The sequence below is a fragment of the Oenanthe melanoleuca genome, chromosome 2 (assembly GCF_029582105.1).
Source record: "Oenanthe melanoleuca isolate GR-GAL-2019-014 chromosome 2, OMel1.0, whole genome shotgun sequence".
NCBI classification, from domain to species: Eukaryota; Metazoa; Chordata; class Aves; order Passeriformes; family Muscicapidae; genus Oenanthe; species Oenanthe melanoleuca.
The window spans coordinates 140,304,998-140,331,623 of record NC_079335.1 but is presented as its reverse complement, the minus strand read 5'-3'; the positions used below and the strand labels follow the sequence as shown (position 1 = coordinate 140,331,623).

At 39.7% G+C, this 26,626-nt stretch overlaps 1 protein-coding gene across 2 annotated transcripts in view; it reads right to left on the bottom strand.

The window, feature by feature from the left end:
- The window catches only part of LMBR1 (limb development membrane protein 1), a 65,767-nt gene extending 39,865 nt beyond the window's left edge, over positions 1–25,902 (bottom strand). Inside the window, exons 1-5 of one of the 2 annotated variants that reach the window (XM_056484260.1) lie at positions 25,607–25,902; positions 11,394–11,466; positions 9,165–9,204; positions 7,223–7,362; positions 1,973–2,076 (exon numbers count right to left, since the gene is read on the bottom strand). In XM_056484260.1, the coding sequence (XP_056340235.1) occupies positions 1,973–2,076; positions 7,223–7,362; positions 9,165–9,204; positions 11,394–11,466; positions 25,607–25,669 (420 nt within the window). In that variant the 5' untranslated portion in view covers positions 25,670–25,902. Of the gene's footprint in view, positions 1–1,972; positions 2,077–7,222; positions 7,363–9,164; positions 9,205–11,393; positions 11,467–25,606 lie in introns of those variants that run through there. The other variant, XM_056484261.1, reaches the window with a different exon arrangement.
- Positions 25,903–26,626: the final 724 nt, after the last annotated feature.

Sequence of the window (26,626 nt, the reverse complement as noted above, 5' to 3'; positions counted from 1 at the left end):
TTTCCTCCCCTCCAATAGGTGGGCTTTGATACTAAAATCTGATCTCATCTGTCCCCATGAAGAAGCAAACTCTAAAGCACCAACAATCATCTTTTCCCTGGCATCTGCAGAAGATTATGGTCCTATCTGATCCATCTCATCTCAAAAATGCTTTCAAGCATAAATGTGCAATGGTGATCTGATTTATCTTGAATGGGATTTACTGATAGCCACTACCATAAGAACATACATTAACTATTAAAAGATTCATGTAAAGTGCAAGATTCATCTAGCTGGGATACACAAAGCATTTGCTGGCACCATTAGAACTCTAACAACAGAAGTACCTTACCCAGTATGCTAATGGAGAGAATGCTTGGTTTTGTTGGACTGCAGGAAACACAAATCCCACTGAAAATAGTTAACATATTTTTTAGAAGAAAAAGATATATATTAGCTGTGGCTGGATACTTAAGTGCCAAAAGGAAAATGGAGAGCCTCCAAATGAAAGCTCTCAGTTCTGCAGATACCTGAAGTGAATAAGGAAGAACAGAAAGTGTTTTCCAGCCAAGATGGACAAGTTAAACACCTAGCCCATCACCAAACTCCTTGGAAGCTGAATGCATTAGTTTGGTCACCTAAACTCATAACTGAAGTGACTTGGCTACTTCTACAGTTTGGTCAATGCACAGCAATGCTGCAGCAGCATCAACTCAGCACAGGTGGCACCAGACAACATTTACACACCACCTGGGCTGGACCTTGCAGGTGTTTTCTAACATAGCTGCATTGCTGTAATCCACCAGTACCTTCTGCTGTGCAATAAAGTCTCTGTTTCTTCTCATTATTCTCCACAAACTAAAATTTTGCCTCACACAGTAGTTTCTAAGTTGTTTTTTGTTTGTTTTGCTGTCCCCTGTTTTTTCTCAAGTGAGCTCAAAAATCCCACTTGAATGTAGCACTTCAGTTGAGTTTTCCCTAATTCCACCAAGAAGCAAAATGGAAACTTCAGTGCCTTCATACCAGTTCCTGTCAATGCAACCAGGAATGATCTTGCCCTTCCAAATACAACTATGCCCTTGTGGCTTTAAGTTACATGCCCTACTTCAATGACTCACAGTCTTTTGCATCCTTCTTTAATTCATTTTAACTCTCCAGATTTCAAGATCAATTTCCAAGACCCTTTGCTTTCTGACAATTGTCATCCAAAGGGACCAGAATTCCCTCAAGTGTAGTATCATTAAAAACAAAAGTAATCATTTAGATGATAAAGATGAACGGAAAAGTGCTACAATTGGTCCCCAGACAATCATTCCAGTTTAATCTATTCGATATTTATGATTTGAAATTAATTTTGATGTGCCGCCCATTACAGTAATTTTTCACTGTATTTCTTTAGTTCATGTATTAGTACAATCATTATCATCTTATTGTTCAAAAATTGCTTTGCCAAATTCCCTGCTTCACTGAAACACTCAGCCCTCTCAACCTGAATATATTCAACTAAGTTGAGTATTTTAAGACGCATTTTTTTTAACATTGTTAATATTGACCATATTTGAACCTTTTTTGGGATGTTTGTAATCTTTAAGATTCAAAATCAGGCTTGTTTTCTCAGGGTCATCTATTATTTAATCACCCTTCCCAAACTTGTCCTTTTTTTCCTTGTTATTTTATTTCTAATGCATTTCTTGAACCTTCTCTCCTTTTAACATCCCAACAGAATCATCTTCCAAAAAATAAAATCTTGATTGAATCATTTAATTTTAAAAAAAGTAATTCTCTTTATTTCAGTACACATGGCTTTTAGGGAGTTGTTTTTCCCCTGTACACCTGGCCTGTGCCAGAGTGTCAAGCTGTATACAACCTTAACATAAGCATATGCATGCCAGAACCAAATCCTCCCCAATCTGTAATTTCAGTTTCAGCAGGAACAAGGGCTGAAAATAAAATGTACAGTGCAATTACTCTGTATTTAATAGTGTTTTCCTACCTTTTTTAGGCCAGCAAATCCTTCTGATTCCAGGAAGAAAAACGCAAAGGGCATCAACACAAATAAACATAGATTTGAAAAAAGAGAGGCAAGATTCCACAAACCTGCAACAAACAAGAAGAAGTTTACATAATAATAAGTTTCACATCTAAATATATTACATTTTCCTCCCTTACATATAACAATGTAATATATGTACAAGTGCCAGGGGGTTATGGATATAGTTATTTACAGGTCATTACTGAAAAATATCCATTTGTCTGCACAAAGATCTTCAAACAAAACCTGGGTACAACTTACCTTCCAACAGCAAATATCTGAAACCCTGGGAGACAGACTGCAAGCTCAGGTGTACCACTTCCACAGTCTCATTGAAGGTTCTTTAAAAGAAGGTTCTTTAAAAAACCACTGTAGAAGTTCTCAGGACAAAAGTACTTTATTACTCTCAGTGAATCTCTCAAAATCCGTATTCTGCACACTCCATTTCTCCCATATTTTTTCAAGCAAGCCATGGATTTTAACATGAGCAGTACACAAATGCCAACATCACCTCCAAATCAGGAGAAGATATCACGGTAACAGCAGCCTTCCACAATGGGATGACTGGCTCAGGAGCCAAGAGGACAGCAGCAGGTATTTTTATCTCAACTTTATAAGGCTTTCAACATCATCTCCCATGAACCCCTTCATAGCTTAATTAATGAGGTATAGGCAAGGTAAGTGGGCTCTGAGGTGGACTGAACACTGGCTGAGCTTCTGGGCTCCCAGGGTTGTGTCACCAATGGTATGGACACCCCAGGGGGTTGATGGTGGGTTAAACACCTTCATCAGTGACCTGGAGGATGGGAGAAGGCACATCCCCAGCAAATCTGCTAAGGAGACAAAATGGGGAGCAGCAGTGTCCTGCAACTCTGATGAACCTCTACAGGCCAGACAAATGGACAGAGAGCAGACAGAGAGCAGAGAAGAGAGGATTTAGGGAGATTTTATCCATGTATAAAAGTATCTGATGAAGGAGAAAGAAAGAAAAATAGATCTCTAGTGATATCCACTGAACTGAGGAGAGGCAATGAGCATGAATTGAAAAACTGGATATCTACTTATAAAAGGGAAAAGAAAAAAAACAAACTAAAAATCCCAACCATTTTCCACTGGCACTATACATAAGCAGTGCAACAGGCTGCCCACAAGTTTTGTAACCTCCATCCTTCAACATACTCAAACCTAAAAGGGGAATGCCTTGAACAGCCTTCTCTGACTGACCCTGCTTGGAGCAGGTTATTTCCAAAGGTCTTTCCAACCTCAAGCATCCTGTGATCTATGTGAAAAATCAACAACTGACTACAACAAGGGCATCTGTATGACACATGTGACAACTGAAGGAAAATAAAGACTTTAGAAAACAACCTGAAGTGATATCTCTAGTAGAATATCTGCTCCATTAAGATTTTCTAAGCTGAACACATTTGTAACAGCCAGTTTCTGGTGCCTAAACATGAATCCATCATCAATCATCCTATCAGAAGCTGTGCAGGATGCAGTGTTTCCTCTTTATAAAAGCAGAAGCCTATCTGCCATTTAGTAGCTAACCTGGCTAACTACTGTCACATGTTCTGCATCCTAAAAAAAAGTCTGTAGAGATAAACAGGTTTCTTCCCCACTTTCCTCAAAGCACACACATTTCTGTAATTCTGCAGGACTGTGTTATATCACTTAAAGAGTAATATTATTCCCCACAATAAAAAAATGTGACTTAATAGCTTTGTTAGTTTCCTTCTTCCCATGTACAGGTGCCTGTTCCTTTTCCTCTTTGAAACTGGTCATTTTGTGAAGAATAGAGAATGAAAAGACATTTACTGGATATCCAGGATATTCATTATCAAGAGAAATTTCTGAATTAGATCCAAATGTAAAAAAGTTATCAGTGATTTTTGCCTATACCCTCTCAAAAAATGCTTCTACCTTTTTCCTTAAATGACAGCATTCAAATTTGTAGGAGAAAAGCTAGAGGGGAGAAAGAGGACAGGCAGCCAAGAGAACTTCAGCAATTGACAGCAGCAGGACACCAGCAACCAAACTCAGCCAAATAGGCTACAGAAAACAAAACAAGAAAATTCCAAAAGATGTGTGAAATATAACACTCATTTGCTAAAGAAAACAGACTGCCTAAAGGTGGCTAAACTCCAGTTAACAAAGAGGGGGATTTTTCCTTTTGAATTTGCTTTGCCAGGAAGCTCCTGTTACCATTCAAGAAACATTCAGGCATAGCAACATCAGCAGGAATGTCATTAACAGCCCTTACAAGGGGACATTAGCTCCTGCAGTCTGCACTTTTTTTTCCTTCCCCCCCCAAAAAGACACCAGAGGAAGAGCAGAAATACAACTTGATGGGGGAGGAAGTCTTACTTCAGTAGTTTTCTCTAACTGAAGACAGAGTGTATTCAGCTACCCAATGCAAAGTGGAATATCTGCTTGTCCTGATTTCAGCAGCTCCATTACACAAGTATCTTACAACATAAAACAGTGCTTAGGAGCTGCAGAGCACATTGAGCATTTTAAGGAAGGGAAGACTGGTGTACATCCAGGGTGATTTTTTAAAAGTTACAATACAGACATTTACACATTTACAGAACACTAAACTACAGAGCTACAATATGCACATAAAGTTAAGAGAGGCAAAGACAGTGCTGTTCTGCTGCTGACAGACACATGCACTTTCCTCAAAGTAAGGATCTTCTCTATTTCTTATGCTAATTTGATAGTTCAGAAATCAAATTAAAATAGATCCATAAAAATAATTTTCTATTATACTGACTGAATCATAAAATTGCATAAGACACTTGCAGACAACATATAGCAAAGCTTTAAGCAGTCAATTAGAATTTTTTTCTTTTGCATTTGTAGTGACCTAAGACTGTCCCCCATAAAACAAGTTAATAAAACATAAAAATTAAAAATTTCTTAGTGCTTGGCAAACAGATTAGACCCTGAGCAATTTCCAATTTTCCAGTTTCATTACGTTTTACCCCCACCTGGTGGTTGTACCCAAAAGCAGCACAAGGGAACACTGCTGTCAGAAACAGTTCTGGATTAGTTCAGCACGCATTAATTAGGTAAGAGTGTTTATACTGGATCCAGGTTTAGTTTCAAAAGTTTGAGTCATATATTTTCTGTTTTATTTGCTCAGATGTAATGCAACAACCTACAGAATAAAACCCTTCCGTGTCAGGTTCAAGTACATCAGATGATGGCCGTAAATCAAAAATCTAAAAAAAATGAAATGTTTTAGAGCGGCACAAGCGCTCCAATTTGACAACCTTTGCCAAGCAGTGCACAAACACACGCGAAGGCTGCGCAGCGGAGCGCTGCGGGATGTGAGCGGTTCTGAGCTCGGCTGCTGGGAGCGCTCCCAGCGGGCAGGGACCGCGGTTCATGAGCGCGGCGACCCCGGCGAGCGCCACGCGGGGGAGCCCTCGGCCAGGGAACGGCAGCGGGCGGCCCCGAGCCGAACCCAGCCGGGCTCACCTGCGGGAGATCGCACCTTCCCCTCGGCCAAACACACACCCGAACCCAGCCGGGCTCACCTGCGGGAGATCGCACCTTCCCCTCGGCCAAACACACCCGAACCCAGCCGGGCTCACCTGGGTGCGATCGCACCTTCCCCTCGGCCAAACACACCCGAACCCAGCCGGGCTCACCTGCGGGAGATCGCACCTTCCCCTCGGCCAAACACACACCCGAACCCAGCCGGGCTCACCTGGGTGCGATCGCACCTTCCCCTCGGCCAAACACACCTGGGAACATCAACCAGCATGCTACACTTCCCTCCTTGTCAGCCACTGCTGAGGGACTTACGAAACATCAATTATACTGTGTATCCACAGAGTGGTATTTTCAAACTTCATCGCATTACAAGATGGTCACAATTCAAAGGCTTTCCTATTTAACATCAACTGTTCCAGCAGATTTCTTACTAATCCAAATTTTCTGAAGCAACAAGTGACAGTAAAAAATTCTGAACTGGTTATTCTATGGATTTTATTGCCCTTTTTCCAAAGACAATTCAGACACAGAAGGAAGGGTTATCTTCCAATAATTTTTTCTCATGTTTGGGAGTAAAGACTATAAATGTCTGAGCAGCTAAATCCATGTGGAAAATTGATTTAGCTTGGTTCTTTCTTCCCCTGTAGGAGACATACCAAACTAACAATTTCCCATGACGTGTCACAAAACACATCATCAAGTAACTCAACTACAAAGAGCCTGTAAAGTCACATAGTCTGATCTGCCCTTAAAAAGCCAAACTACAAGTGCCATTGGGCTGCTCAGGGCTTTGGCCACCTGAGTCTTGGAAAACTTTCAAGATCTCAAAGTGTCTTTGGACAACCTTTTTCATCCCTGCTGTGAAGAATTATTCCTTGATGCTCTACAAACATCACTTATCACCTCTCACTTCACAAAAAAAAAAAAAAAAAAAAAAAAACATACAAAACAAAAATCCAAACAAAAAAATTTTAAAAATCCTTATATGTCAGGGATCTGGAAACTGATGAATTTGCTACATGTGAATATTACTAGACATTTAGCAAAAAGCATGCACTTTTCAGAGAAAAATCCTGCAAAGCCAAATTGCTCTCTTCAGAAGACTGAGGACATCACAGTTAACCTGTAAACTATTTGTAACAGATGAAATAAATTTTCACAGAGTGAACATACTTTCTGCAGACCAGCCTAGAAAAGAATGCTCTGTTGTCACCAGTTATTGTATTGCACATCTTTATCATGATACTTATGTTCCACAATTTTCCATGATTGCACATAAATCACTAACAGCTGAATTTAACTATCAAGTCCAAGCTGCCCTCAGCTAGCAAGTTTCTTAAAACATGTTTTTATATTGAGAATAAATTTATAGGTATCATCATAAAGAGAAAGGCATATGAATCTTGCATTAACATAAAGAAGTGTGAACAGCATGTTTCAGGTTAGCTTCTACTAGCTCTTATTTACATTAATATTTGAAGCAGTGAATTTGGTTTAATTCCATCAAGTTTGCATAATTCTTAAAAAAAGGAACAGAACAGTTAAAAGAGACTTTTGAGATATCACACAGCAGCAAAACCAACAAGTCAACAGCACATTAACAATTAGCATATTAAATGAAAATGAGTTAACAGTTTGAAAATAAGAACGTATCTGTGCAAATATAATGAAGACATCCATTTGAATTACATTATGCTGAGTACTAACCATGAATTAGTGAGCCATTTAACCACTGAATATAGTAGTTTTGTGGAAAAGAAAGCAGGATCTCATTGCTGATTATTGAGAAAGGTAGAAGCAGGACTGCACCAGCTGAAACTGCTAGAGTGAAGGTGCTCAAGAACAGCCTGAAATTTAAAGAAATGTACCACTGTTACCACCAACATGCTCTGGACAGCAGGGAAAAAAAGTAATTAAACTACTTGTTAATCAGTGTCTAAAGGCAACACATTCTCACATTGTAAATGGGCAGGAGAAACTGGGATTTCTAAAACATCTGACTTGCAAAAAGCAAATTTAATATAGTTTACAGAACCCTGTATAAATAACTAGCTTTTACCAACTACCATGATTACTCTCTTGGCACATGCATGCATTCAATTCCATTGTAATACAGAGGTTAAACTGCTGGAGTTCATTATATATCTCTTCACAAGTCTCCTGTATCAGTTTTAATTTCCCACATAGACAAATACACAAGAAAAAAAGATTCAATCTCTATATTCTTAGTACAATTTTTAAAAGAAGAGCAATGTTCTAACTAATTACACATAAATATTTGAAAACCTAACTGAAAAGAAAAAGTTGGGTTTTATCACAAAGGAGTTATTCAAGTTATCTATCATCTCATAGATGTAAAGTAACTATACAGAAATTGTCAGAAATATTTCAAATATCTAAGCTTATTCTTTTCAGATCCCAAATACAACTTACACCAAATGCCATCTTGTGGCATTAAAAAGAACTGTGTCCTTAAAAAAAATAAGATCAATAAAATATTGTTACAGATAATAATAAAGTTAGAAATAATTCTCAATTCAAAATTGCATGACAAAATAAATAAATAGAACATCCCTACAACAGGAGCATCTTTAAGCTGCTTACAGAAATCTTACTTTTCCTTAATACAAATCCATTTTTCATTCATACAATACTTACGAAAGAAAGTAGCAGTAACTAATTTTAACTTTAAAAATATTCTTATATTATTGTTTTTGGCTTCCAAAATGTTTCCTTTTATTTAAGGATGTTTAAGCATTCTAAGGCAGAACTGGGAAACCGAACAAACTACAGCAAAGTGTTACAGCACTTCAGCTTTGTTTTCTCATCCCTCCACACTTCAAGTCCTGACAATTATGCCTTATCAAGAAAAATCTATTTACATATGTTTGAGGGTTTTTACTTTTAGGATAATAACATGCACATCTAAAGAAGCTTAGGCTGAAAGAAAAAAGAACATTTTCTATTTACAATAACACTTTTCTCCAAGCTCTCCTTCCAAGGGGATGACAGCACCACCACAGAAGAGCCAAGAACTCTAACACAGAAGGAGCCAATTGGTTCAGCCAATTGTGTAATTGAGAGGGCAGCAACATCGATGGAGGTTCTCTACATCCTGACGTATATTCAAATAGGACATATTCATATCTAACTTTACATAGGAAGAGGATAAGGACAGAGCTGCTGGCAGACCAGGTCTGGCAAGTGCTTGTCTTACACCTGTTACCTTTCTGCAGCTTTTTTACAATGATCAAAGATATCTTCTTCAGAGAGAGAGAACTTCCTTCACAGGATCCACTGCCTCCATTTGACTGCTGTGGCAACTTACAACACCTCCCATCTAAACACCTACATTTCAGAGACCTAAATGCAGATCTTACACTCAATTTCACCTCTTGCATCAGTTCCTCATACAATATCCTGGCCAACTTCATACCTGCCAGAACTATGGATGAAAAAAGGCCTAGAGCAAACTTCCATAACTCAAAGTGCCATTAGACCAAATCTTTTTAACTGACCCTCTAGCAATCTATTTAAAATGCATTTAAATATTTCAAATAGATTCTTATTTATTTGGAAGCACAGAGGATTCCTATCACATAACAATTCATTCAGGAAAAGAAGTTCTGCCAAGAAGAGTTATACATACGATATTCTGTTAACGATGGCATCTTCATCCTCTTGCTCATCTGAAAGTTAAATTACATCAGGTTATATTCAATACTCACTTGTCTTTCCTCAGGCTAAAATGTATATAAACAGGAATAATTTTAATTTACAATTAAAATTCAGATGTACTGATACAATTTGAGCATCAATATATTAAGAAGGTTCCTTCCCAAAATGAATACTCTCACTCTGTTTTGCTAGTCAAATTCTTTTCAATCAATGTAACAACAAACTTATTTCACTTTACTTCAATATGATCAAAACTTCTTGGAGAACTCTCCCAGAGGGCTCTATGGCAAACACACTTTCAGACTGCTACAACAAGAAAATCCCTTTTTGGGCATCTCTGGAACAGAGAGCAGGCAAGCTACAGGAAAGTCTAAGAGTCCATACAAACTACTGCTAGATATCATTTGCAGTATAAATGTCTTTTTAAAACAAGAAAGCATACCCAGAACAATTGTGATGACTACTCAGTTGCTTTGCTTTACTTACCCCTCTTCCAAGCTCCTGGGGATTTGGGGGAGGGGAGGAAGGAGAGGTGGTTATATTCTTGTTATTTTGTTTGGATTTAAGATACCATGACTTCCTTCGGACACTTCACATTTAAGACCATTTTTATTCACTTACTCCTTCACTTAATACTTTACTAAAACAATCTTTTTGAAAAAATATCAACATTTAACTTAGATAATCACTAACACATCCATCATTTATTCTTTACACCCTTCCCTATACACATCAGTACACAAATGTAAGCATTTCTAAACTTAAAATAATGTAGGCATTTTGAAATAAAAATTTCTGAATTTAAAATAATTTTACACTCAGCATTCTAAAGTTTTTCCTATTTTCCATGGGAGATAGAACACCTGACTTCATTTACTCTTAAATTTTAAAATAAATTTTATTTAAGTTCTTATGAGTCATGCACACAGTTGAAATAAACACACAGCAAATAAAAATAATGCTATTTAGAAACTCTTCTGTGAAGGACCTGGGGCTGTTGTTTTTTTGACGGATACCTCATGGTGTTTTGAAAGACTAAGTCAAGGTCTCTTATGAATCATTTTGGCTAAAAAGCTTCTTGGAAAAGCAGTGAACAATTTGTCCTGAAAGAGCTCCAGATGTGTTAACTCTTCAAACATTTCTCATCAGGAAGATCATGCAGGCTACAAAGTGTGCCTAAGTACATGCTCAAAAAGCTTTCATAAAGTCAGGACAGCTGCAGAGCAGCTCCTCTTCCTAGCTGAGATAACTGCCAACAAAAGATTATGAAAATGTCTTTGCATCCAACAAAGTTTACCAAATCAGTTTCCCTTTCCTGTTCTTCTCCACCTCCAAACGGTAGCAGCTTTGTAATGTCCAAAATACATATCAGGATCAGAAGACAGTATCTGTCTTACTTCATATGTTTACAGAGATGTAAATTTCTTTCAAGCAATTAAATTCCATTAAAAGTTTTCTTTTTAAAACATGAATCTATCCATGAAATCAGCTATATCATAACACATGTCACTCAGTAAAGTTTCCAGGAAAGTTCAAAGCACCAAGATCACCATAAACAAGAATGTTTCTACAGTCTAACATTATCAGGCACCAAGGTCCCAGACAAGCTGCCAAGAGTCAAGTATTCTGATTTTATATACTGATTTTTATGCTATTTGTCTTCAGAAAAAATATGGAAGAAAATGATAGGGCTTCCTAGAGACTAGTTTTGGAATGCAAACTAGAAAATGCTTCCAAATGGAAAAAAACCAAAGTACTATTTTAAGGTATTGTCTAAACTTCAGTGGTGAAGTCATAAGAAACAGGTTAAGACAATAGAAATAATAACTGTACCTGATCAGGACTTTTTGAAGGAATAATGCTATTTGCCTTCTAGTGACTAGACTAGCAAAAGCTCAGAACCTGATTTTTCTGCGAGAACACTGCTGAGGATTTATATTCTGGAAAAGCTGATGTGAAAGGAGAAGAACAGGATCTCAAGGCAAGGGAGGCAGAAGCATCTACTACAACATTAACCCCTTTCTTCCATCTCAAAACAGTTTACATTTACACAACCAGGTTAATCCAGGCTGCCATAGACTAGCAGCCTAACAAACAGTTTTATTTCTTCTACTTTCCTTGTCAAGATGGACAGGAAAAGAACCATCTATTTATTTGAAAAATAACCTTTTTTTTTACATATTAAAAATTCTATGCTTACCTGCTTTCCTTTTGTATCTTGTGATTATAAAGTAGGAAACTATGTAGAGAATAGCAAACAGGAGAAAACAGATCTGGAAAAGAAAAATTGCATTTATTAGGTCATGAAGAAATGCCTGGATTATAATAAGCAGTAAATCTAGTCTCAGCAATTTAAAACTGAATTCAGATCAACAGGAGATTATTTTATGTAAATTTCAAGACTGTTATGTTTTATATCTTATTAAGAGAAAGTTAAACCCATTAAAACAGCTTGATTAGAGTAATAGGTATTACATCAATTATATGGTCAGCGAGTTTTACCTAAAATTAAGAGAGAAGCCTTATTCCCAGTGTGATTTTTTGTTTGAGGGAGGGGTGAGTGGGGTGGGCTGTTTTTTGAAGTTTGAATCCACTTGATTTGTAGAAGTTATCAGGCTTTGTATCCCCTTCACACATACCCTAAGGGTAACTGCATTTTATATAATGGCCTCTTGAGGATCTATTTTGGACTATGCTGTCAACACATGTGGAAAAAGACAAACATGTTTACTATTTGCATCCTGCCTTGAATCAAACAAATTCCAGGTGACAACACACAAGAAAGACTCGTGCCTAAAGTGGATGTCCAAGAATGAGCTCATCAAACACAATGCTTCCTTCACAGTCAGAAGCCAAGGGCACAACTTCCCTTCTCATAAGGTTGGTGGTTTATTTAGGTCAGATGCACCTTCAGCCCACAGTGCCTTGGATCAAGTTGTTTATAAAATTTAGCACTACAATTACAATACAGCAAGATAAGACCAAAACACTTACAAAAATGCTGGAAATCTTACAGGAAAGGAATTGAACAGCAAGGAAGTTTTAACCCTCCAAGCCTTTGCAGGGGAAAAAGAAAAAAAAAAAAAATCCACATTTTATTTGCTGCTGAACGAGGCATCAGTGGCCCAACACTGCTTCCTTAATCCTGGGTGCCTATGCCTATTAAAAACATGAGTCAGTCAAATGGCACAAGAAGCCAGCATGCCATTCTGTTTTGGAAACTTACTTCACTTGACAATAGTTAATGTATTTCTTCAAGCTATCATTTGAAGATTTGTTGCCTTTAAGGCTCACTTAAGAGCAGAAAGGCTACCCTAAGAGAAAGGGAAAAGTGAAAGTGAAGGTAGGGATGATAGCCCTGATAAATCTGCATCTAAATAACAATACTGCATCCAAATCAGCAAATCACAGTGGAGAATAATGTATTATTCATGAAATATAGACTTTCTAATAAATACTGATAAATATAAACTAAAAGGGTTATTTTTCTGGTGTAGCCAGAGATTTTAGATTTAAGAAAAACAAGTATAACCAAGTGTCTGAGTGTGGCATTTGGGTGATTTCCAGGTGCCTCCCAGAAGTACAACAGTGCTATAAGTCTCAAAGTGGCAACCCAGCTCATTCTCTGTTCAGGAAACACACAGCAGCAACACCCAAAGTACAGGCACTAAAAATGATATTTCATAACTAGATCTCTGAATTCCAATCTTAAACCTAAATAGAGCTCACCACTCCAACTTTCTTAAGGATGCCTCAAAGAAGAAAATGTTTTGTTGAAGAATTCAGGCCTTTAAATAAGTAATTCTAAAGAATGTTATTACAATTTAACAAAAACAAGTTGGTGTATTTTTGAAACAGGAAGAACAAAACCTGAGAACAGCCTTGGTTTTTCAGAGTACTCTGACACAGCTCAGAGTCCTATCGGTATTGGAAAAAGCAATGTCAGTGCTGAAAGAGAATCCTTCTCTAAGCTTCCAGTTCCTCTGAAAACTAGACCAAGGCTACAGCTAGAGACATCTAATTTTAGATACCCACTTTTAAAAATCAGGTATCACATATACAGGGTAATTGAATTCTTTAAAAATCTGTCTGATGCAAATAACACAATGTAACCCACGTAAAAGAAAAATATAGTTAAGCTCATTTTTGGTTTAATTTTATTTAAAACAAGAATAAAAATTACTGCAATCTTGTTTACACCTTCAAATAGAACAGATGACCTTCATTCTATCTGTGATAGCAAGGTTACAATGAAAATGTGGGTGCGTGCTTACAAGGTACCACTGAGATAACTGAGGTATTTTGAGGGCAGAGCAGATGAAAGCTGTCCAGTAACACAAACTGTCAAATGCTGGATTTCTGCAACCCAGCAATAAGGCATAACTACATTCTGGTGTAATTCTCCCTCTACTTCTGTCAAATTTGAGAACTTTATTTATAAATATATTTATTACTGAAAATTCACAACATTTTGAAATTATTGGCAAGAAAATAAATAAATTCTAGTAAGAGCTTTATGATCTTAAAGAAGAACTCAGATTAAAAGACCTTCATACTGACCAAAACAAGTTAAACAGCAAATTCAGAAATGTTACTGCAGTCTCAATTTACACTCAGTGAAACCCCTGATCCTGAACTGTTTCTAACCATGCATTCTGAATAGCTTTCTAAAGGAAACAGCTCAAGTCAGCATCCCAACTATTTTTAGAGTGGAACTCAGTTAAGCTGGGGAAAAGGAACGTGTTGCTTATGATAGCTGAAGAATAGGCTCCACTGTACTGTCAACACTGCAATCCTGGTTCCTATACCTCATGCTGCTGTTTGTTTCAGGATATTTTTGTATTAGAATAAACAAACATCCAGCCTTGTTTGCATTTGCTGTAGTTTCAGTTCATGTTTCTCAATTATGAGTGGCTGGGCTGCATGCAGCACTCCAGGTAAGATTTTACAGCTATATGTAAAAGCACTAAACCCTTCTTGCTACACTGAAAATGCTTCTCCACACCCACCTGAGAATCACACTGGTAACTCAGCATTAACCTCCTGTCACTTGATCCATCAGCACTGCCCTCCCCAATTGCTTACAGCAGAGTAGCTCTCAAGTTTCAGTAGAAACTTGGTTTAAGGCTTCAAGTTTGTCACCAATTCTTTTCTTTTTTTTATTTTTTTAAACCACACCTTAATGTCACACTACATACAATCATCTGTCAATGCCATTTCTAATCAAGCACAGGCAGTCGTACTGAAATAGGGCAATACTCATAAAAGAACACCATACATAAAACTACAATACCTTCAGTAAAAACAAAAATTTAAAAGGGCCTATATTCTATAAATTTCATCTTTCCTTCAGAAACTACTCTGTGTGTCAGTATTGAAGTCAACATTGGAATACAATGTTATATCCAAATTATGTTGCAAGTTGTTTCCAACCAAAAAGCAGTGATTTATGCCATCACCTACCTATGTCTACCATAACAGCTGACAGAAGGATGCTGCAAATACAGCAAATCTATGACAAGCTGTATTCCTCAGATCCCCAAGCTCTCAGCAAGTTTTTCCCTGGAGCTCAAATGAAGCTTTTCTAGGTTTTACTTGGGGAGACAGTCAAGACACTGTTTAGAAAATGTACCCAACTGTGATGAATAAGGATTTCTGACATCCCCCTTTCAATCTTAAATTTATTTCCTTAAATTCATTCCAAATTTGAGGGACAAAGTTGTGGATCTGTTGCCATAATTAGACTGGGAAGCTACTTTAAACATAACTAGTGTACATTCTGACCTTACAGGGGAAATGCACTCAGTCTGTGTTTGACTATGTGGATCAAAATATAAAGGAAATTACAAGGAGCCTGAGACTTGTCTATGGTAATAGCCAAACAGTCAACCAAAGCAATTCTTAATAATTTTTAATGTCTTTGTGTGCACATCCCCTTCACACCACTCAGTAATTGAAAACAAGACACATGGATTCTGTGCCACATCCCAGGGCTCCTTTTTAACAGATGGCACGATAAAACATCTTCAAACCTCAAGCATATAACTCATTTACATCTCTTCCCACAGACTAAATACAACCTCTGGTAGAAGCAAAAAGAAATCTGTCTTCCCCTGAAGCCCTTAATCTTTATTTGGGAAAGGAAGTGTCTTCTGCTCCTGCTTAGATTACACACCAGACACGCCAGGAGAGCTGCTTCTGGAAACACTGCTCTACATTCTTATGTATGTTGTAACCAACTCTTCCAGTGTCATATCTTAGGATCTCTCATCCCAAATCATCCAAGTATGATCCACATCATACTTTTGGATCAGTACCACACAGCTCCCAGCTCCTGTGAGAATGGAGATTACCTGCATACTGTGTGCCTCTAAGGGGCCAGCACTGAAGGCCCAGCATTAAACACGAGCAGTAACAGTCTGAACTAGGTCAAATTATGTTCTAGTTATCCCACTGACAATTACTACAGATCAGCTGACGCTAATTTGTCTGTGTGGATGAGCTTTAAAACTCTGGCACTGAAATTCACGCCTCAGATTGGGAAAGCATCATCTTCTGTTGCAAGTATAAGAGCTACACTTTCATGCTAAGAAAGACTATGCTCAAAATGTATAAGATTCTCTTTTTTTCCCCTCTTATAAACAAGATTCAACCATCTTTTACAACTGCAATTTGTATGTGCACATCAAAAGCTGTATTTTTATGAATAGGATCCCATTTACATAGCATGGAATTATTCCCAACTGCTGTGAGGGAGCAGTATTTTACACTAGAAAATAGCATACACATGCCTTGTCCAGTAATTGTTCATTGCCTCTCAGTCAGTGTGCCCTGCTAGCACACAACTTAAAGAGCATCCCTGGCTGTATTACCAAGCAATTCTCTCTGTCACATGTAGTTATTGTGTCTAGTTTTGAGCCCTCAGTACAGGAGAGATGTTGGTAACTGCAGAAAGGATGATCACCAATGGTCATGAGGCTGTCACTGGCTGGTGCAGACAGGCTGAGGACAACAAGGCTTCAGCAGGACCTGACAGCTTGCCAGCACCTATGAGGAGATCATCATAAAAACAGAACTCGGCTCTTAACTGGTGTCAGTGGGAAGATGAGACTGGAGGTAAGAAGAAAACCCCTCCATGAGGAGAGCCAAGCAATGGAACCAGCTGCCCAGCAAGGCTGCACAATCTCCATTCCTGGAGGTTTTTAAACCCTAAGCAGTCTGACACCATAGCTGAGCCTCCCCTGAGCAGGAGCCTGGAGTACACTCAGCCTTATTTCTACTTTCCTGACTAAATAAGCACCATTACAAACTTAGTCACATCATAATTTATACCCTTCTCTAGGTTATTTATAAATGTATTTATTAAGTATAAGCACGGGTCCCTGTAGGACTATGTGAGGGATTTCACAGTGTCTTCCCACTGTGAAAGAGCCAGACATCTCACAGAACAACAACTTTTAGCAGCAAGGAACCACCACAGAACTCCTTCACAGAAAGAAGTCCCACAACTTAGTAATGTTCTTTAACCTAACAAGCTTCCAAGCATGAAACACAGATTAATTTCCACTTGAAAAGTAGCAAAGTAAATAAGTGATTGTTTCTCCAATTTGATTGCATACTAGATGTAGAACAGGGAACACCTGGAGAAGCAAAAGACAAGCAACAAACTGTGTTTTACTATGCCATGTATGAAATGAAAGATCAAGAAGCTCTAAAATGTAGCTCCAAACAGTAAGGGAAGAAAGGAAATAACTTTAAAATGAAGTGGCTGCGTCAGTATTAAAATAAAGTTACTGCTACTACATCCACAAGCATTTCTATGCAAATGATACACAAAACAAAGCTACAGACGTAACAAAGAACACTTCCACTTCTGGCTGCTCTTTACAGACTGTGTCCTTTGCCATAAACAGAAAAAACAGCACAGAGAAAAGAGAAAGCAGAGATCACTCTGTGCAATATTACCATGCAGAATATGTCTATTTACATGTTTAAGTGTTGAAAATGAAACAGTCAGTATTTTGCCTGTGATTGCTATCTACAGAATAATAATGTTGCCCTTCTGGGTTTTAATGTCTATAATAGAGAACAACAAACACAGCATTATACACCCATCTCTTACTGCTCTAATGCTGCTGAGGTATTTTAATGTGCATTAAAATACCACAAGGCAACTAAAAAGCTTCCTCCTACTGTCCCACTTGGCAAATGCTTTTATTTACTCACAGAAAAGATGGCAGGAATAAACACAAGAAAATAGAGGTGGAGACAAGCAGCTCTGCCTCGACTATTTCTGATAACTCAATTATCCCATTGATATCTAAATAGCAAACAAGGCATTCCACCTGTTTTGGATGCATCAATAGCACGTGATCTACAGCCAACAAAGCACACTAAAGAAAACTGAAAATTTTATCTGTGGTCTCAGTTTGACCTTGGCATTCATTGTATCATCTGCTCTGGAAATCTCATTTTTCTCAAATGAGACATTAACTCTGCTGTGGTTAGATTAAGTTCACTCTAAACCAGCCAGCCTCATACACTTGGCATGACACACTAAATTTAATCTTATGAGAAAATATCAAATATATCCTACGACTGTCTATAACTATAGATTAATTTTGCTTATTGACACTACCCTCCATAATTATGATTCTCCCCCATACACACTCTCTTCTCAGGACTCCTCCCTGGCTTAAAACATTTGCAAGTGGCTGACCCACTTTTTTTGGTTCCTAAGTCATGAAGAAATTATAAATGGTTCAGAGGCAGCTGCCTAGACTTGCTCATCTAGAAAACATCCAGGATACAACAGAAAGTAAGAAATACTCAGAAATATATTCTGTGTGCTAGAAATTCTGCTGAAGATAAAAACCAGCTTCTACAGCCCTTCATTAAAAATGTTTTCCAGCATAGGTGCAAGATTTAAAAACACCCTCTAGAATTAACACAACAGCACCAGCCTAGATCATTCTAACATTCTGTCCCTGAATGAGGCAATATTCAACACTGGAAAGTCAGGCTGTAATAACTGGTTATATTAAAACTCCAGAGTCATACCATTAAAAATTCATTTCTGAAAAAATAACCTCAGAAGTCTCATTAATATAGACTTAGTAAACAATTTATTCAAGGCAGCTGCTTTGACTAATATTAATTTTCAGGGCAAGATGTATAAGACCTTAGAGCTAATAAGCTTTCTCAATCTAACACAAAAAACTCTTCCTTGTCTTCTCACATATATCCTGGAGCATTTTTAAGTGGCACCCCCAGTCCCAAAACACAAACGTACTTAAACTGTAATATCTGTATGTCTTCATTATTCTCACCAATTATGCAAACGCTCTACTGGATATAAGTTACCACAGTCTGAAACTCAGCAAATATTTTAGACATGTTCCTATTGTCAAATTCAACTAAAACTCATCAGCATCAATTTTTCCCATAAATACACTTAAAATAGAAATTAGTTAGATAATGGAAAAAAATAGATAATCAAGGTCTAATCAGGCACTTAAAATCAACAGTAAAACTGAAGTTTTACAACAGCAAAATCATGTTTTGATGGCAATTGTGCAGCCTATCCTGAAAACCACACAAGACAGTAAAGGGGAAAAAAATACCACACATATAGACTGCTTCTGTCCTCTGAACGTTAACCCAGCCATATGCAGACTTAATGCTATCAATACACATACTACGTGCTGTAGGAACACACATGATTATGTGTTACATAGTTCTGTATTTTCCAGTTAATCAAAATTTTCAAAAATTATCCAGGTGTTCAAATATTAAAACAGTACAAAGCACAGGGCTCTCTCTTGAAATCATGTTGGTGGTAGATAGAAACAACTTTTAACATATCCAAGTAATCAAAAGACTAGAAACCTCTGTGTGGGGAGCAACACTATCATACATGAATATTTAACATCCAGCTGATAAAGGGCAACATGAGTATTGAAACCATCTTTCTGAGAGTCAATTGGGTCCCAAAGAGCACAGGTCAAAGATGCTGGAAGCATGAAGCAATCTCACCTGTCACATGAATGCCTAATCAGGGGTTAGTGCAGCAGCTTGTTCCAGGTCACCTCTGCCTGGCTCTATGCTCAGCCTCCTGAGTGATACAACAACCACGGCTGTTTGTCATCAGATGCATAAAAACAAACTCCAGCCACAACTTTCAAAGTCTCTCCTCTTCCTGTGTTAGAAGTTGCATAAACTCTTGAGCATGATTGTTCCTAAGAAGGCAATGCCCCAAGTTATCTGATAGCACATTGGTACATGAAAGAGTCAGTGGTTTTCAAGGGAAGGGGGGGAGCATGGGAGTAGAGAGTGATGCAGAAGACTCTCAACAAAAGTTATCATTGCTCTCCTAAATGAGGATAAATGCCAAATTAAATAGGAAAGGCTGAAAGACAGGAAAGGAGAAAGCACTTCAGTTTAGAAGAAAGAAAAGAAAAAACACAATCTTCAAATACAGCCAGTAAACTTACACTGAATGGAATTTTTCTTCAGTCTTCCTTAATCCAAAATTCCATCTATGTCTACAGAACTGAGCTGTGAATTTCTTATCATAATGTCATTGGTAACATGCTTCAGATTCTCTCTCTGCTCTGACTTTACCACCATCCCCTGTGCTCACCTGTTCACCCATCTCTCAACCCTCTTTAACCTCTGTGAAAACACCTATTTCCAGAGGGTCTTGTGCTAATAAACTCAGGAACACTCAGCAACCTCCTCACAGCAAAGACTGAGGTGTTATTACCACCCTCCCATCTCCCAGTTACATTCTGCCATCTTACCCAGTCCCTCTACTCCGTGCCCAGCCACTCAGACAAAACCCAACATGGATATACTTGGTTTCAGTCACATTATGAAAAGTTGGTTTTGTTTGCTGTCAGTTCTTCCACTTTTCATTAGATTTTCTCAAGTCTAATTACACCTTAATACAAAATTTTCTTTCCAAGAAGTGTGCTGCCCTTCTGGCCAGATGCTCCTCCAAAGAAACACACCAGCAACCCAAAAGGAATTATTTTGAACTGCAACTAATTGCAAGTCTTTACACTTCAGCCTTATTTTACATAAACAGCAATAGTGGAACTCGCCAAAAGCTGTTTCTGTTTTGGGAATAAGTATCTCTCTCCACTTGTCTATGCCAAGTATTTTGAGATGTCTATTGATTCCAGATGGATCCACAGTGCTGATCCCCAGGACCAACAGCCAGAATATGATTCATCACTTCTCAAAGTTCACTACAGCACCCATGTTTACAAGTAAAGGTATACTTAGGTGACAGAATTTTATATATTTAATTATGTTAAATGTACACCAATCTTTCAGCTTTATATCTCTCATCAGTGCTACAAATACTCCTTTATTCAGTCACAAATCTTTCCCAAAATATTTAAGGGGAAAAAAAGAAAAGGAAGCAATACTGAGAAATCTAAGCAAAGTTATTTTCTCAAATTCAAGAAGCCATTTAAGATATAAAGTAGTTCAAGTTTTCAGTGTAAAGGAAAAAAAAATGAAAGGCATAATTTTTTTTAAATAAAAGATAAACTTGTATAAGCATTCAAACAAAAACATTTCAGTATTTGTAAAAAGTTTGTCCTTACAAATCACTCATGCTTCTAATCAGCACTTTCTTCTGGCCCACTATCAGAATATCATCACTGCTGGCAGAAAAAAGGGTCTGTGAAAATCTCAGTTTTTTAAGGATGCACAACTGGTAAGGAAAAAGAGCCCACTACCAACAGAAGTCAAGTGCTCCAACCAGTTCCCTCATTTTACAGCCTCACAGAGGACAAATGCCAGCAGTAGCCACACTGAATTAACAGAATAAAAAAACTATGTTTCTCAGAATCTGAAGCCTTCACCCCTGAAAACATTTAGTCCTTCAAATGAAAGCATATCAAATTGAACATAAAACTCCATATTACACCAGTTTCTGCCTGAACTCACACAAAACACTTAAAGTTATAACAGCACTTTTGTATTTGAAATTATTCTACCAGAACTGATTTTTTTTAATTACATACTTAATAGTTTATTATGGAAATAAGTTTATTCTATCTTTATTCTTAAACTTTCTAATTAATAGTTCCATGGTGCTAATAATAGAACTTAGTAGCTCTGCTGTGTTCTTCCACAGTTTTTCCCACACTACAAATGGCAGTACAGAGTATTTATTTTGCCAAGGAACCATTATAACCAGGTGTACATGTATATTTTTACATACTCAAAATCCTACATTAAGTGGAAAAAGAACAAAAAAAAAAGCTTTTATTTTTAAGAATACAAGCTAATACTGTAGAATAGAAGACTGACATTGGAAAAAAAAAAGGAAGTTAATATACTAAAAAGTAAACCCAGGGGACCAAAAAGAAGCTCAACCACTGCACTTGCTCCATTTACATTTGAAATAAACAATTCACAACAATACCAGCAGAACATGGAACACTTTATAAACAAGCATAATAACAGGACCCAAGGGAAAAGCAGTTCCCTAGGAGTTCAAATATTTTCCATGGATGTGCAAGATCTCAGCAAATTATAAATGGATCTAAAGGAGAAAGAAAGGTAAACTAACAGAATGTTGTCCTGCCTTTACAACTCTTTCATACAAATACTGACCAAGTACAGAACACAAACCCTTTTCTGTACTTTGCAACCAACTAAAGCCACTTTTCAGAAAGATGCTCCATTTATCCAGAACTGAGGATGACTCTGGCTTCGTTGAAGTCAAGGATCTCACTGACTCCAAGGAAACTCCTGGCTGTGCCACATCTCTTACACTGAGTCACCAGTTCAGTCTCCACATTTACTTCATTGCATCTGAATTTTAAAGTTCAGACTCAGACAAAGTGTGAGTCCTGATGTTTTCAACAACTGTACAAAACAACAGATCCTCTACAGAGCAGATTCATGTTTGAAGAGCCATGCCAAAACTAGAGCTGTGCCTGACTAGGGAGTTCACCACCTTCTAGCAGCACAGATTATCCTCATGAGGCAACAAAGTCCAAGGCAGATGATTTTGTTGCAAACAGGCACCCTCTTGAAAAACAGGTGCCATACAGACACTCCAAATGAGGTCAAGAGCAAGCAGGCCTGAGTTAAATTAAGCATTAAGCCACTGAGTCACCTCAAAGCAGATGAAGGATGTATTTTTAAAAAATAATCTTTCACTACCCTTGCTCAATCTATAAACATGTGTCAGAAATACTTGTTTTTGAAGTTGGAATTAGCAGAAGTTGGCACCAGCAGAAAGAGACAGGCACCACCAGGAAAAGGATAACAAGCCTTGAACTTTTTTTTTATGTTACACAACTTTATGGAAAACTTTGTAGCTTGCCAGTTCAGAGAATACATGAAACAGAAATAAAGCATTACACTAGCTAAACTCATGCCCTTAGGATTCCATCAGAAAGCACAATATAGAAATTCAGTATGTATTAAAAGAAAATTTGTAAGAGAAAAGTGAAAAGGTTTTTCTTTTCAACTACATCAGCTTACTTTGATTTCTCTACTCTCACGAATGTATCATTTTAACTTCCAGTAGAGACTTCGTCACACAACTAGCTCTTCAAAGATACTTCTAACACAACATACATTTCTCTTGCTTCTAACAGGCATAGAGAGGATTCCTCCACTGTAATATTGCACAACAAAGTGGAATGGAATGGTTTGGGTTGGAAGGGACCTTAAATATCATCTGTTTCCACCCCCCAGCCATGGGCAGGGACACCTTCCAGCAGACCAGGTACCTCAAAGCCCCATCCAAACTGGCCTGCAACACTGCCAGGGAATGGGGCATCCACAGCTTCTCCAGGCAACCTATGCCTCACAGTAGAGAATTCCTTCCAAATACCTAATCTAAACCTATCCTAATTTAAAGCCACTACCTCTTACAATGCCAAATGCTTCTTTTAAGTGCTCTGCTGCCCCCAGCCCACCTGCAGCTGGAGTCAAGATTTAATGTATGTGTCAGAGTGGAATATGTTCCCTGCTCCAGCTGAGGAGCTGATGACTACACCCACTACCCACACAACAACTGCCTATTTGCATATTTTAAGAAATTCTATTCACCATATGACTTCATGAGCAGCAAGGGTAGGAATGGTAAGGAGAGGATGTTAACATAATTGCTCATGTAAGCAACATACTCTGTGTGCTCCAGCATGCTCAGACTAACCACAAATGCACTCATACTTGCAATATTCTCCTGCAGCCGTGTGGGAGCCACAGGAGGCTGCACACCCAGCTGCACTTCATGCACTCATAAAACCTTGTGGTGTTCCAACATATATTAAAGACAAGACCACAACTGTACCAATGTATGATTTAAAAGGCAACATTATTATTCCCACTGATTAAACAACAACAAAGGTGGCCTGTGATCAATGTTAAGATCAAAGTAAAGTTTCAAGAGCAAGAATATTCTGAGTTCACTGTCGAAACAAAACAACACTGCACCTCTAAAATATGAGTTAGTGATGTCCTGTGTGATTTCTCACATGACTACACCATAGGAAGATTTAACAATTGCTTTGGAGGGGCTGAAAAAGTCCCTCTAACTTTGAAAGAGTAACTGCAGTATAGATGAACTAGTTCTTTAAGAATTTAATAGACTTCACCATTTGAAACAATATCCAGAGAGGTTGCACACAGCCATTCCTTCAGACTCAAAAATCCATGTTTCCTACTGAACGAAACCACAATATGTAGCATCTGATTTATCAGAACAAGACCCTGGTGAAAATAAGTAGGAGATAATTAGCACACAATGGAATACAGATGGAAAAAACAGATATGAGGGAAAAGAAATATTTGTACATACATCTATGCTTTCAACCACAAAGGTGATTAAGAAAATACTTAGAGCCTTCCTTACAAAGTATTTTATTTTTTGTGCCCCTCCACTAGTTATGGCTTCCAGGACATACACTGCATCCACACCCACACATTCCAAAAAATCCCATAAAGTAGCTGTTCTTCGCATACAGGCTTGTTTTTCGCTCTTCAGAAAAAAAAAAAAAAAAAAAAAAAAAAAAAAAAAAAAAAAAAAAAAAAAAAAAAAACAGAAATAGAAATCTTTCACAAGAAAGATGAATTCAAATGGATTAATATACTATAGAAGAGTAATTAACACATTCCAAGCAAGTCTACTATCAAGTGACCTAGCCACAGCCCTACATACATATATATACAGCACTGTATTTTAGAGTCTCCCAACAAGGCTGAAAAACACTTATAGCTAAATTATGAAATCTTATTTTAATTCCAGAAATCAGTTTTTTTCCCCCCAGACAACAGAGATGGCAAAGAAAACATTATTCCCTTGCTGAGCCAGGACAGCACGTTCACAGGACACAGCACTGCATGTTTTCCTTGTGCAGCCTTTACTTCCTTCCTGGAATTGAAATAGGAGAGACATGAGCCCCATCAAAACACCTCCATCAGCTTTTAACAGTACTGGGAACAATTATGAGGCTGTCAGAGAGGAAACCTCAAGTGCTGTGTCTGCACAAAGCATGTAGTGCTGCACCTGCCTAGGATAGTTAAGGGAGAGGGACAGCACAGGCACTGCCGTGTGCTCCCTGGGAAAGCACGAAAGTTACACACAGCACTGCAAACAGCCCAGCAAGGCAGGAGAATCCCAGTGTGACACTATGAGGGGAACCTGAGAGCTGAGGTGTTCACAGAACCCCAGAATGGGTCACAGCTGGAAGGGACCACAGTGGGTCATCCCGTCCAACCTCCCTGACCAAACAGGGTCATCCCAAAGCACACGGGCACAGGACTGCATCCAGACCTTCTGCAATACCTCTAGGAAGGGAGACTCCACAGCTTCTCTGGAATCTGTGCCAGTGCACGGCCACCTGCACAGTCAAGAAGTTCTTCCCATGTTCAGGCGGAGCTTCCTGCGCATCAGTTTCTGCCCATTGCCTCATCCCCTGGTGGCTGGCACCACCGAGAAGAGCCTGCTCCATCCCCCGGGCACCCTCCCTTTAGATGCTCGTGCACACCCATGCTGTCCGCTCGCAGTCACCTCTACTCGGAGCTCAGCACTGCTCATGAGGTTCCTGTCCCGGTACCTGTCCCGAGAGCGCTCCTGTAGAGCACACCCATGCCCTGCGTGCATACACAGCATCTCCATCTTTCGCCGAGGGCACAAGCAGAGGAAAGCCCTGCAGGGGGCCAGCGCTGGGATCCTCCAGCTCTCGTGGCACCTCAGAGAAGGTGCGCTCACCTCTCTGCCCACAGAGACGGGCCCCGAGTCCCTCCGGACACCGGGGCGAGGGGCAGGCAAGGACAGCGGGAGAGAGCGGGACAACGCGCGGGTGCCCGGGGACAGGGCTGGGGCACAGAGCACTGGCAGGTCAGCGAGGGTCCGCGGGGCACGGCGGCACCTACCGTGTACTCCCGCACTTGGCTGTGGAAGTTCTGCTCCCGGATCGTCACCTCGTCCGCTTCCATCCTTCATAGTACCGCGGCCCCCGCGAGCAATGGCGGCCGCCGCCGCCGCGCCAGCTCCTGCCCCGCCGGCGACGAGCGGGCCACCATGGCCGGAGGCAGCCCGGCTGCTCCCCCGGGCCCCGGCAGCGGCTGAGGGGCCCCGGCTCCGCCGCTCTGTCCCCGTCCGGCGGGCGCGGAGGAGGAGGAGGAGGAGGAAGGGCGGGAAGCGCCGCCTCAGCTCCTCCTGCTGCGTCACCGCGCAGCGACCCCGGCAGGGGCGGGCAGGGGAGGGCGGGGTCAGGCTGGGGGCGTGGCTTAGATTAAGTGATGGGCGGGCGGAGTCACGCCCAGGGGCGGGGCTAACGGGAGGAGAGGCGGGCCAGGCCGGCTGGGGCGGGGCCAGGCCGGGAGGGGCGGGGCCAGGGCGGGCAGGGGCGCGAAAGGGGCGGGGCGGGGCTTGGGGCGGAGCGGGGCGGGGCTTTAGGGGAGGGGGCGGGGCTCGGGGCGGAGAGGGCGGCGCTGGGTTGAGCAGCAGGGACGGGTGACAGGATCACGGAATTAATGAATTGTTCAGGCAGGAAAGGACCCCGAGACCATCGAGCCCAGCCCACGGCCCAACACCACCGCGGCAATAAGTACCACGTCGTCCTTCCTTAAACACTCCCAGAAGCGATGACTGCCCCGCCTCCCTGGGCTGCCCGTTCCGATGTCTAATCGATCTTTTCAGTAAGGAATTTCCTCCTAATGTCCAACCTGAACTTCCCGTGGCGCACCTTAGGGATGTCCTCTCATCCTTTTGGAAAGCCACCGCTGTCACTGCCCCTGCCAGGGCAACACGAGGGAGCCGGGGAGCTCGGATCTAATGGGTACTCCTCAAACTCAACAATGTAAACATCAGAATTTCTGGTTTGAAAGACTGCACTTGAAGCTTCAGTCATAATTTGCATTCCTCTTCCCTGGAACAGGTTTTTGTCATTG